This window comes from Micropterus salmoides, unplaced genomic scaffold (assembly GCF_014851395.1).
Source record: "Micropterus salmoides isolate LMB-PRFRI ecotype aquatic unplaced genomic scaffold, ASM1485139v1 Ms_hic_scaffold_8, whole genome shotgun sequence".
Classification (NCBI taxonomy): domain Eukaryota; kingdom Metazoa; phylum Chordata; class Actinopteri; order Centrarchiformes; family Centrarchidae; genus Micropterus; species Micropterus salmoides.
Window position 1 is genome coordinate 12,888,592 of NW_024044570.1, and position 13,013 is coordinate 12,901,604.

Here is a 13,013-nt window from a genome sequence, read left to right on the forward strand (position 1 = left end):
CAAATCTCTTTTCTTGTGCTCTTTTGATTTATTTATAGATAGAAACCTACTGGCTTACTCAGTCTTTTCCATATTATCAGCCACTGTACCTTATATAATTTCTCTCACCGTGTTTTCTCTAATCTTCTGAGCTGCGGGCAAGTTTTATTGTTTTATTCATTTATCATTTTTTCCATTGTGTGATCATTCCCCAGATTCACAATGAAGATTAATACCCCCAAACCCAGTGGATTAAATTGTGTCACTATATTTTATGTAGTTTCCTATTAAAATGCCTTCAAGTCACTGTAGTGGAATACACAGCTATGCGTCTCCCTATAAAAGTCAATTTGTGTGATTAAACCAAGGCTTATGTAGAGGCTTGATGTAATGACTTTTTCCCAGCTTCAGTCAAATTACCGTCGTAATCTCCCCACTGAGTTATTGGACTATCAGCTCCCACACATCCACCATCCAAGCGAGCTTGATACTGAACACAATCACCACTATAGTGATCGTAGTGATTGTGTGGATAGAGGCACATCTCACCTCTTAGCCAATATTAGAAAGATGAATTACAGCTAAATTAAGTGTAAACAGTAACATTCGGAGTCCTTAAATGAAAATAAATGAATGAATACTGGAAAACACACCAGGGTGCTTTTCCTTCGACGTGTTGATTATGCTGACATTAGTGTCACCTCTCTAGTCCTGGTGGCTGTAATTGACAATAAAAACAGGAAGATGTTAAGCTAGTAGCTGCAGGAATCTTCTGCTTATTAATAGCAATTGAACATCTGCTTCTCTTGAAAGGAGTCCAAAGGGAATGCTGATTCCTCTTGTTACTCACAGAAGAAATATTACAGCTGTGGAAGGAAACATTAAACCACCCCCTTCAGCACCTATTGACATCATGCATGCGCATGAAATACGAGCATCTTTATCATTCGCAATGGCTTTCACCAATTAACGAATCGCAAACTCAGCAGAAAGTCTCGGTATTGATAGCCATATTTCTACATGTGTTACAGCGTCATATGTGAACCAGTCAGCCTAGTAAAGAGGATTAAGTTAACTGTAGTTCATTTCATGGCTCAGAGTTTATGGGCAGAATAGTGGATTAAAGGACTGATCCGCAGATTTAAGCCTGGACCGCATGGAGCTCTGGTTATATGTCCCCCCTCACTTTGTCAGGAGGTCAGCGAGCTGTGACAGAAATCCGTATTTTACATCAAGACCACCTGCAGCGAGGGGGGGTCACAGGTTCAGATCCCAGCTGGTGGCAGACTGGAACACACGGACTTCATGTACTTTAGTTTAAATGAAATATGTACAACCAAATGTCGTGACACGGCCCAAGCTCCGTATCCAGTGGAGCATTTAGCAAAATAAACACCCACCAACTTTCTTTTGCCCTTTTCTTTGACTAGTATTATATCCTTGATCTTGAAGGTCAAAATTCCTCCTCTTTCTTCCCCTCCACTCTTCGTCTTTTCCCCAAAGTGCCCGAGGTGCTCCGCGCTCTGTGAGATTAGCAGCTAATCCATGAAAGGTAGCGGATTGGTTGTGCTCTCCCTTTGAATGTTATTAAAGAAGGTTGTCCTGAGGTGTGCATGTGTGCTAGGTGTACGTGTGCATGTGTGCGTTTGTGCTCGATGTGTGTATGCAGGGTGTGTGTCCTTGTTCTAATCCTGTGATAACCAGACCTGGGACCCTAAGGCAGAGAAACGGAGGGAGGGCTAGGCAGAGACAGAAAAAAGGGATGGACAGGGGCCAGAGGTGGAGCAGGGGGTTAGACAACAACAGAGATCAGAAAAGATGACTTTCAGCCTGACAACTCAAAGGGTCTGCCACCTGGGGGGATTTGGATAAAGAGAGTTTTTTCTGACATTCAAGTATTCTGCTTGAATAAAGGAATTGCATGTCAAGACTAATTGCTGCTGATAGTAGAAGCTAATAATGCATGTATTTGGCATTTTAAAAGTGCCTTATTGAGTTTTTTAACAGTTATGTTGACTTTTAGTGTGTCAAAACACATTGTGTGGAATAAAAAAAAAATTTCTTCATTGTTATTCAGTGTAGATCGCATAAAACATCTGAGACCATTTATCCTGGCTACAACATATATCCAAACAATCAGAATTTCATGTACATCCGTGTGTTACTATTAGCTCTCTGTCACCCTTGCAGACCAATGCAGAGTCACAAAGGAAGCAAAGAAAGTTCTTCCCTGACATACGCATCATCTTGATTTCAGGCCTCTAATTTTTAAGTTAAAGTCGAGGCCACAGTGTTTTCAGGAAAGCAGCCTGAGGTAAGAGCTCGCTGTGTTGTTTTGGCAGAAGGTGGAGGGAGTCAAGCAGGAGGAGAAACGGCCTGGCTCGAGAGAGATCCCCGGTGACAGGCTGTACATAATTGATTGTTTATCTGTCTACAGCCTGAGCAGCAGCAGTCAGCGAGGAAATACCTCACTCACACACACACACACACACACAGACACACACACACACACACACACACACACACACACACACACACACACACACACACACACACACACACACACATTTAAGGGATTTAGTTGGTGATTACATTTAGAGTCACTTAAACTGAGTGCAGTAATAAGACTAAATTCCTAAATGACCAAAATTGCTAGTAACCAATACTAAACTAAAGGGTCATGGTGATAATACACACTCTGCATGTGCACACACACACAGCACCTGGTGGCACTGCGGCCCTGTCTGTTCAGACTGATGGCTGGCTGGTCCCTGCTCTGGCAGATGTGACCTTGGGAAAACAAAAAAAATACCTTATTCTCTTTCATCTCTCCCGTGCTCCTATTACCGTTTTTATATGCCGATGAGCAGACTTTAATTCTGCCCAACAGCAGGTGAGTGTGTGTGCGTGTGAGATGCAGCAACAAGAGCAGAGCAGCGGGCCCTCCTAAGTGCCCTTCAATCCATCTCACACGCACATGCACACATACATCATACCCTCTATGGAGGAGCTCATCACAATGTCACTTTCAATTTGGATGAGCCCACGGTCTGTTCAGGAGATGGTAATGGATTGGATGATAGCAGGGAAATGGATGATGCGGCTCAGGTCTCCTGCAACAAGCATTCACATTTCTGATCTTCTCACTCTTCTGGTGCCATCTTTCACTCCTCAAAGCTGTCTGTCTTTCACAATTGCATGTGCTTAAAACGCCCCAAGTTATGGGAAAATACCCATAAGTGGGTCCTAAACACAAAAACATTGCATCTCTATGGTGGAGGAAGGCTTCTGAGATTTACTTAATGTCTGAAAAAAATGTGGGATAGGAAACTGAGCTGAGAGAAATTAATTTATTTCTGTTCCCTGCCAGGCGCAGTGTGGCCCAGAAATTCACAGAAAAAAAAATAGAAACAGTCCAAAGTGTTGCCCCCAGATTAGCACTAAAGTCTTTGTGTTTGTGTTTTCGAAGAGTCTAAACCTTTTTAAGACATTCAGTTGACTACTTGTCCTTCCAGCAACCTTTGAAAGTTCTCTCTGCACTATAAACACATGACGATACAAAATGGTAAAAAAGTTGTCTGGTTAAATTAATAAATGTTTTACAAACACTGAAGTTAGAGGGAGAGCTCTCTTGGCAAAAGACTGACTTTTCATGATGTTTTTTTTTTGTTTTGCATCCTTTTGGGTCATTACGGGATACAGAGTTGTTCAATAAGAAGAGAAAATCTCAGAAGGTTAAAACAAGTCCAGAAAGTTTTCTGCACTTCAGCTGATGTAGTACTCTGTAAGCAAGTACTTATCAGAAAGCAATATTTATGTGAATCTCCAAAATACGATAGAGGAGTATTCTTCTTTAGTGTGTCTCAGAGGGATAAAGATCTGCCTTTGTGTCCATGGGCAGATGAAGGGCCTGCATTAAAGTGGCCGTTCATACGGCAGGGGAGAGTTCTTAACTGATCTACTGTTCTTTAAAGGTGGGGTATGCGATTATAATCCAGTGCTCGTCTTTTTGTTAAATTCAGCAAATATCCCCTCACGATCTGCTAGCTGTCCGTTCTGTATGTGCAGTGAAGAAAATCCGGTGTTTGTACACAGCGCTGGCTCTGTAAATGGGAACCAAACAAAGTTGCTTGGGCTGCAATGGAGTGATACATCGCGCAGTTCCTAGTTAAGGACTATTAGCCAATCAGAAGCAGAGAAGGGCAGGTCAGTGAGAAGCCAGTAAACACGGCTTCGGTTCAGCTATACATGTTCCCCTTACCAGCTAAGCAACATGGACTGGAGCAAGAGTTTGAGAGTGGTGAGTTATTAATCTGTAACAAATGTATCTGTCATCCATAAAGTTATTATGGTTACAACTTTATGTCCATTGACTGCCTGGAGGGTAGCTGGTGTTTGGAAGGGAGAGGGAAAAACACTGTTTTTAAGGGCCTGTTGGACTAGCCACTTGGCGAACATTAGGACGCGCATTTTGCTTTCATCCCTGTAATGTCACAGGGATGAAAGGGAAATGGCTGGACTACAAACGAGCTGTTTTCAGGCAGTTCAGACCAGTCTTTTCTGTGGGAGATGGGAACTCCCTTTGGGGTGGACTTTGGGCTTTTTCATTTTGCAAACCTATTACATGCACAAAAAAGGTATATAACTCAATAAAGTAGAGGGGAAAGGGCAAAACGCATAATACCACCTCTTTAAGCGTGAAAATCCTTGTCTTACAAAGGTAACAAGAATACTTTAAAAATTAAGTTGTATTCACCATTAGAAACCTGTAGCCTTAATTATCTACTTTCCATTATTTGTGTTACATTTTAAACCCAGCTTTAGGTTACTTAACAAAATAAACAAAATAAAGACACTGAACAATTTTAGTTCAGTTTGTGTGTTAGAGACAACACATTACTTTGTGGAGAAAAATCAACATGGATTGTATGATTTAAACAATATTGGGCTATTAATTCATTAGTAATTCCACACCTTGTTTATAATCTTTTAATGTGTCTGCAGGGGGTTGTAGTAAATAGTATTAGCATATTGTGATTTTTTTTAAAACATGTTTACACTGAAAAAAATATATTTAATTCAAATCAAAATAGATTTTACTGTAGATAAGACCTAATCACACATTTCCTCCTATTTTTTGTTTTCTGCATTACTCAGCACTGACTTTGTGTCATTTTTCCATGTGGTATAATCACAGTACTTGTATTGTTTGATTTGTTTGATTCTTCAGGCCTTTATTACATTTTATTTTGCCACCTCAACCTCTCCAGACAGAGGGGAAGAGATTTGTTGGCCAGTTGGATACAGTATGTTGTCAAGGGCTGTAGCCATTAGTCAAGCTTGTCAGAGGGATATTCATAACAAACCAAAGCTAACTCCACAGCAGCAGCAATGAGAGCTTGAGAGTCCTGATTCTTTTGGCCAACTGTGCTAATTTACAACAATCAAACTAAAAGCCAGTGGCTCATAAAAGCAAAGAACAACACAAGACAGCACATCATTAATGTAGATATGAAGTTAGTTTATTTTCAGTAGTTATAAAACTCAGACTCATCATTGAGATTGTTCTATCCTTAATATTGCACCAAGAAACAACAATAAATTATAGCAAAACATCTGAAAAATTTGTTATGACAGATCATGATGGAAAATAGAGAAATGTCTTGTCCTCCTCTGTTTGTCATTGATGTCTTACTACTAGACTCATGGCTGTGTAACTATCCAGTCATTTTCTTTCGCTTAATGGATATTATGACATTGCCTGACCTGTTGCTGCTGCAGTTTTCCCACTTGTTTTTTAACAACTGATATGACTAAAGGGCTTGTTGAGATTGATGTCTGTTGTGTTTTTTTGTCTTTAGAGCACGATGAGTGCCTCAGCGGGCTCCACAACTGCGATGAGAATGCCCTGTGCTTTAACATGGTTGGAGGCCACAGCTGCTCCTGTAAGCCCGGCTACACTGGCAATGGGACAGTATGCAAAGGTAGGCACCACCATGTTCGTTATGGTATTCATTGTGCCAGCACATAACAAGTACCCAGCCCAAGTAGACTTATGAGACACCAAAATATTGTTGCAGTGGTTAAACATCTGTCAGACATGAACTATCAATTTTCTTGCATTACAAACAAATAACTTTTTCTCCCAGGATTTTACAAATTAAATCTCTTGCAAAAAAAGGTTTCCCTCTAAAAACACAGCTCAAGTTATTTAGAATCATCCATGAGAAATAAATTACATTTTACAAAAAAGTGTAGTCCTAACCTAATCCTTAAGCAATACAATATGAAATGCATTTCATCTTCAATCTCATACAGGAACAAGCAGTTTATTCTGTTCAGGGAGACCGTTAAACATGTCTGTTTCTATGGTAATGTACCTGTATGTAACTGTACACACACAGATATCTTTGACTTTTAGTTCAATTCTGCTTAACATAAGCCTGCACACTGTAGTTGTTTTTGATGAGACAACATGTTTATCATCGTACCACCACCACACATCAACAAGACCGCATTCCCTAATACAAAACGAGCAGTTTGCGCAGATCATCATGAATATCACACTGTAATCTGCTTTAAAAAAAAAGAAGATAATTCATTAAAAAAACAAAATTCGCCTCACTAAGCCAGGCATGTTCATGTAAAATGTCCCAATTAAATGTCTTTCTAATGAGCCATTGTTCAGGCATATTCACAAATCACAGGGGGGCGGCATTAGCTCAGTCAGTGGGGACTTGACTTTGAAACTAGAGGGTCGAGTTGACCACAGCTGAAGGTGCCCTTGAGAAGCAAATCCTCACAAATATGAAGCTGTTAGGGAATTGAAATTTTTGCTTGAAATTGCGAACAAAAATGGACATACAATATATCCTTAAAAATACAATATATCCTTGCTTGGGCTTGAAAGGGCAGGGGGAAGGTTTGATGGCAGAAGGTTTTGGTTGCATTGTAGCAAATGTGGCAACCAGCATTTTTGGAGCTTGACCCAAACTAGTCAATACCAGTAACAGAATTTTGACCATTCATTTAAAGGTCCAATGTGTAATCTGATGTTCTATTGCCGGAAATGCAATATGATATTCATAACTATGTTTTCAGTGGTGTATAAAGACCTTACATAGAATAAGCCATTTCTATCTACATAACTGCAGGTCCCCCTTACAGGAACATCGCCATCTATTCATCTATTATGTGGTTTATAATGGACTGTGGTGCAGTAACAATGTTACACTCTTGGCTTACATTTTCCATGTTATCTGTCAGTGGCCAAATTGAAGTAACGTTTGGTTTTACTGAATAATTAAGTAAATATAATTTCTTAACATATCTATCTAAAGAAACCTCATTTCTTGACTGGCTACTCTCAGCTGACACCTTTTGCCTGTGTCAGCCACTGTAGCTATCCTACGCTCTCTTGAATTCACAACCTCACCGCTAGATGGCACTAAATCTTACACACTTAACCTTTAAAATCAAATGAAAATGAAGTGCAATATTAATTTGTTGGAGTATAATTTTAAATTTAATTTTAAATTTTAACACCTTGTGGTATTCCTTTTAATAGATAAGGGGTTCGGTTTGTGTATATATTTCATTCATTTCAATTGCATTCTGTCAACTTCAGTGGCTTCTCTGTGTTTTGGGAACACATTAACCACCAGCCTATCCATGGATAATGAATTTTTTTGAATTAACCTTGGCAAGATGCATTAATCACGCAAAATAATATCGTGAGAGCCTGTAATGAATCACATCACCAAATTAGCTCTTATTCTGTATGCAAATACATATGCTGCTGCTGGTCTAATTACATAGTTAATGCTCGTTAATCTTACTGAGTAATGGCTCTTCTCTCTCTCTGGTCTACCTCTAGCTATGTGTGACGGATTGTGCCAGAATGGGGGAACCTGCGTCTCACCTAACAACTGTGTTTGCCAGCAAGGATTTACTGGGAAGAGATGCGAGACAGGTAAGAGAGCTCATTTTAGTTCTACTCCTACGTTTCTCTCCTCAAAAATAGCTCAAGGGAGACTTTTGACTGAATGTGCGAGGAGGGACGAGAAACAGGAGGAAGAGGTGACGTAAAGTGCGGAGGGTGTTTCACTTTCTTCAGATCTAACAAGAAAAGGGACAAACTGAAATAGGAGGGGAGATTATCGCAGAAAGTTGAGATCAAAGCTGTTGTTTTAGTTATCTTGGCATATTTGGGCTCTTGTTTAAAAAAGCAGTGATAATTCTTACTTTGTGGAGCTGTCTTCGATCTGACCCCTACAAAACAGCTGATCTGTAAATGCTTCGACTGCTCACACTGTGCTTTATTTACTGTGTCTGTGTGTGTGTTTGAAAGTGTTTGTGGCTGTGTGTGTGTCCGTGAGTGCATCTGTCTGACTGTGTGGGTCTGTGCTCCATGGTGAATAATGAGCTTGTACCTCTTCCAATGGTCTGATGGAGGATTTGAACTGCAGTTGCAGCAGTATGGGAATTACCCCATATCACAGCCCATATTAATCAGTGTGGCATTCCTCCTCATGCCACATCTATATTACAACTGCACAAACTCCTGATGTACAATATCCGATAGGGCATGATAGCTTAACGGAGTATTAAGTCAGCCAGTGTTTATACTGTAGCAAAGACCATATCACTACTTGCTCTCATGCATGGAAATATGTCAAACACAACATTGTGATAAGACTCGGAGCTTTGAATCCTATTCAGTGTGTTTTCCCCTGCAGTGCTGGTGATTTCAGGTAACCAAGAAAGACTATAATCCTGATGGTTGTGCTCGTGCACCGTATGTCTAATCTATAGCAGCAACACCTTTTTCATAACCAATTTCAAGCTTTTGTGGAGTGTCCTTGAGGAGACATGCGGTCGAGCTAATAGAAAGTCAAGTCATGACAGTGTGTGCGCTCGTGTTTGAGTGAAGCAAACTGAACCTCTGTGCTTGCTCATTGGTTCAGGTATTGATTGCACATAAAGGACCTTTTTTTTACGAGGCATCCTTTTTACTGCACATCTTAAAGTAAATTAATTTCCTCATGGTGCTGGTCTGAGATGCTGAGGAAGGGGGAGTGTGTGTGTGTGTGTCTTAGAGCTACTGACAATGTGTTAACACACCTAACCATAATGACTTATCCTCCTGTACATTTTGCAGCAGAGAAGGTTCTGAGGACCTCGACCCTTAGTAATGGCACGGCCCAGGCAATCACACATTTCATTACCTTCTATAGTGTTTTAAATCCCTGCCTTTCTCTTGTCTGTTTTGTCTCTTTGCTGTGTGCCCTGCGCCTCCAAAAAACAGTTGCAGAATAGTCCATAGGAGAAATCTTAAAATTGTGCAGCAGTTTTGTGATTCTATTCATCATCTCAGTATCCCGAAAGTAGAGATCTAAAAATAATTGTAAGGTTGTGTAGGAAACATTTCTTTGTTGTAGCCTTAGTCCCCCCCCCACACACACACACACACTTCTATTTTCATCGGCTCAATCATATCAAGGTTAGGTTTGAAACAATGGAGATCTCTGTCCACAAAAAAGGAAGTAAATTCCATAAAAAGTCAAAGCAAAGCTTTGTTAAAGTGGCTACATGATTAAAAGACCAAGATGATCAACCACACACTGGTCTTCCCCAGGGTCAAACAATCACACACAGAGACAAGTAACTTAAGCACAAGCTTCAATCATATGCGTGAGAATTCACATTGGGCTTTCTCATTACACCAGTACTCAATACTCAATGAATTAACACTATGTCACAGATAGTAGAAATGAACTAACATATATTGATTTTCTTGACCTTTTTTGTACCTTAATGAAAGTGCCTTGACTTTTTGGGGGGGAATTCATTCCCTTTTTTGTGGACACAAAATTGATTGCTTACCTATGCATCAGCAGCACCTGCTTTGTGTTACATTGCTACCAAATCCAAAAAGCCTTTCCTCGTTTGTTTTTTATCTATTTTATATCCCCACAAAACTTATTAAAAAATTAAATTGTAATGGTATCTAGCCATACAAATACTTCTGGTTTTATTTTTCTAGGTTTTTAAAATATCTGCTTTGGGATTTCCACCTTCACCCCAATTTATTGCAGGTGAATTGAATTTGGTTTATGGTGCTCACAGCATTGCAAAAAGTTGATTTAAGCTTGCACCACTCATATCATATGTATCCATAGATGAGACTATTGTCTTTTCTATTATTTTGGTAAGTCACAATGCAATGCACATCATACAAGTGAAATTTAAAAAGTTATGGTGATTTCCTACCTCAAAGCAGTATGGCTGTCCCACAGTATAACAAACCCTGGAAAACCCTATATCCAAAATGATTTCAAGGGCATAGTAACCAATTAATTTGATTTAGGCTAGGCAGACACCCAAAAGGGTAATGGTGTCGAAGGATTAAAAAAATCAACATGAATGTATCTTTCCAGAATCACAGTCTGTTACTCTTGATAATCCAAAATAGTTTTTATAGGGATCCTTTCCGTTTGTTGAAAGTAGTTCCAGTGAAAACCTCTGTGAGGGACTGGGACGGAAGTGAGAAAATATGCTTTCCTGTTATTTTGGTGAACCAACCCTTTAAGATGTTCTTTCCTCCATTAAATGTGACTGTAAAACAACTGGTTGCAAACATCTTTCTCCATAAATAATGTTGTCTATTTCTTAATCACACTATAAGAGGAATCAGGGGATGAATGATTGGTGGCTCAGGAATCAGTCTGTTTTTCGGCTGCTCTCAGCTCATCATTGAGGATGATTAAAATTCGTGGTTCGGGGACGCGAACACAAACAAGCGCTCACATGCACGCCAAATCTCTTGCACACTCCTCATGCCTCAGGCGACAAGATGTTTGTCACCACAGCTGCTGCATCAGTGTGCATGTCTATCTCTCTCCCCGCTCCCACAATTTTGACTCCCTCTAGATCTTGTCCGAGTCAGCTTTGTGACAGCTATCATCCTCATGTGCTTTTTTTCTTTTCTTGTGGTTTAATAGTCAAGGACCACTGCCAGAGCCCCTTGCTACAGGACTAAAGCTTCTGGAACTGTTTAGAGACTTCACCAGTGATTCACTGTGAAAGGGGGTCCTTCTTACTGTCTCCTCACTGTGTGACAGGAGCTCCCAGTGAGGGAAGTGTCTACTGGAGAAGCTCACAGAGATGTATGGAAGTTAATGTACTGTTGGATATGCTACTTTACTGGTGGGGAGGGGGAACAGGAGGAGGGGGAACATTAGTTTGGGGAGAAAGAGATGGAGATGTATGGGGTGTGACGGATACAATATTGAAGGAGTGAGAGGAAAGAGCGGTAACAACTGGGAGGGGGGTGAGAGGAGGTGAAGTGGAAAGGAAGATACAGAGATGTTGGGAAAAACTGACAGATGCAGCGATGGAATGGGAAATGCAAGGAGAGGGATGGGTGGTTAGAGGGTAGGGGTTAGTGAGTTTCTTACTCTGCATTTGGATGCAGAATGAGGCTGGAGGAGTCTGTGCAGCAGGAGGAGGAGAAGCAGAACTGGGTGGATGAACATGGAAAAGCTTTCACTAAGTCTGGGCTCCCCACCCCCAAGAACCCTGTGAGCTTTTAGAGGCCTCCCCAGGGACCCCACCATTTCTGCTACAGCAGTGGCAGACTGATGGCTTGTCATAAGACACCGAACAGGAGCTCTTCAATGCAGTGTGGATAGACACATAGGCACACCTATGAGCATATACGCACACATTTACGTATGGGAAGAGGCTAACAGTTCGTGAATTGTCAGCCAGCTTTGCCATTTTGGGTTGCTGTATGTCGCTGTATTGTGGTGTACATGCATGTAATATTCTGTGTACGTTTGTAGTATGTGGATGTGTGTTAATGTGTGTGTGCGTGCGTGCACTGGTGGCTTGTCATTACCAGTCAGGGGAAATGGATGGGCAAGGACAGGGGACACGTAGTGCTGACAGACAGACACCAGCTAGTGGAGAACTCTGACACATCATGAATTATGCAGGTTATAGCTGCGGCAGGGCACGTACACTTCAGTCATGGATATAAATGTACGCAGGGCCAGCCATGTAATGTGTGCCCTGAACATGCCGCATAGTCAATAGCTCCAGGCTAGCCCTATTCCATATGACTTGGGTGAAGGACGGCCGAATGCTGTAATACACGGTTAATTTTTCAGTGAAATTTCATTTTTTCCCCCCCTGGCTTGGGGAAAGCCAGAATAAGAATGTGTTACCATAGCTATTACGGTATTTTACAGTTAGACCTAATATATCTGTTAAAGCCTCTGATGTGTTTTTTTAAAAACCTACAATGCATGAATGCCAGATAGAATGTGTGAGGTCATTATTTTGTGTGATTGATCACCTATTACTGAATTTGGGTATCTCATGTGGTAAAATCAACACTCATTGTGTCTTGATGAAGTTGCAGCTGCTGTAGTATTGGACCGGGACTTTTTCCCGCCTTTGTTTTTTTTTTGTTTTTTTTGTCTTGTACAACAATTGTAAAGTGCAGAGAAGCAAGGTTGCCACAAATGTATTGTCACAGTGACATGTACTGTATTTTTAGTGGTTTTTAGAGGTTAAGTTTTCTAAGGGCGTTTCTATGGACAACTGTTACATCTTCACATGCATTTCTGAAAAGAGCACTCAAGAGCAAATGCACAGAGTCTTAACGTTGCCTGTGCATGGTGTATGGTACAATTTAATTTAACTTTACATCAAACATTGTAGATACTAAAGATACATAAAGTATAAAACATAAATGAAAAAGAACAGGCCACAGAGAACTTAGAATCATTGAGTACATCATGGTAATGTCACCTACCTTAAAGTCAAAAATCAGAGCTTGCAGCATTTTATATGATACATTTTACTGGATGGAGGTGTAAGAAAGTAAACCTGGAGTACTTCAAACAAATGAGCCGTTAGATATTGCACTTCAGCCCAAATTGAACTTCAAATTGTGTGGATAATTTATAAAGGTGACTAAAAGCACAGGAACAAAAGTAGAGGAGATACTGAAAGAGAAAACAAAA

The 13,013-nt window shown here is 40.5% G+C and overlaps 1 protein-coding gene across 1 annotated transcript in view; it reads left to right on the forward strand.

Moving 5' to 3' along the window:
• Positions 1–13,013, forward strand: part of nell2a (neural EGFL like 2a) — a 92,685-nt gene that overhangs the window by 55,417 nt on the left and 24,255 nt on the right. The window contains exons 14-15 of the mRNA XM_038706414.1: positions 5,841–5,963; positions 7,856–7,951. Coding sequence (XP_038562342.1) covers positions 5,841–5,963; positions 7,856–7,951 — 219 coding nt within the window. The remainder of the gene's footprint in view (positions 1–5,840; positions 5,964–7,855; positions 7,952–13,013) is intronic.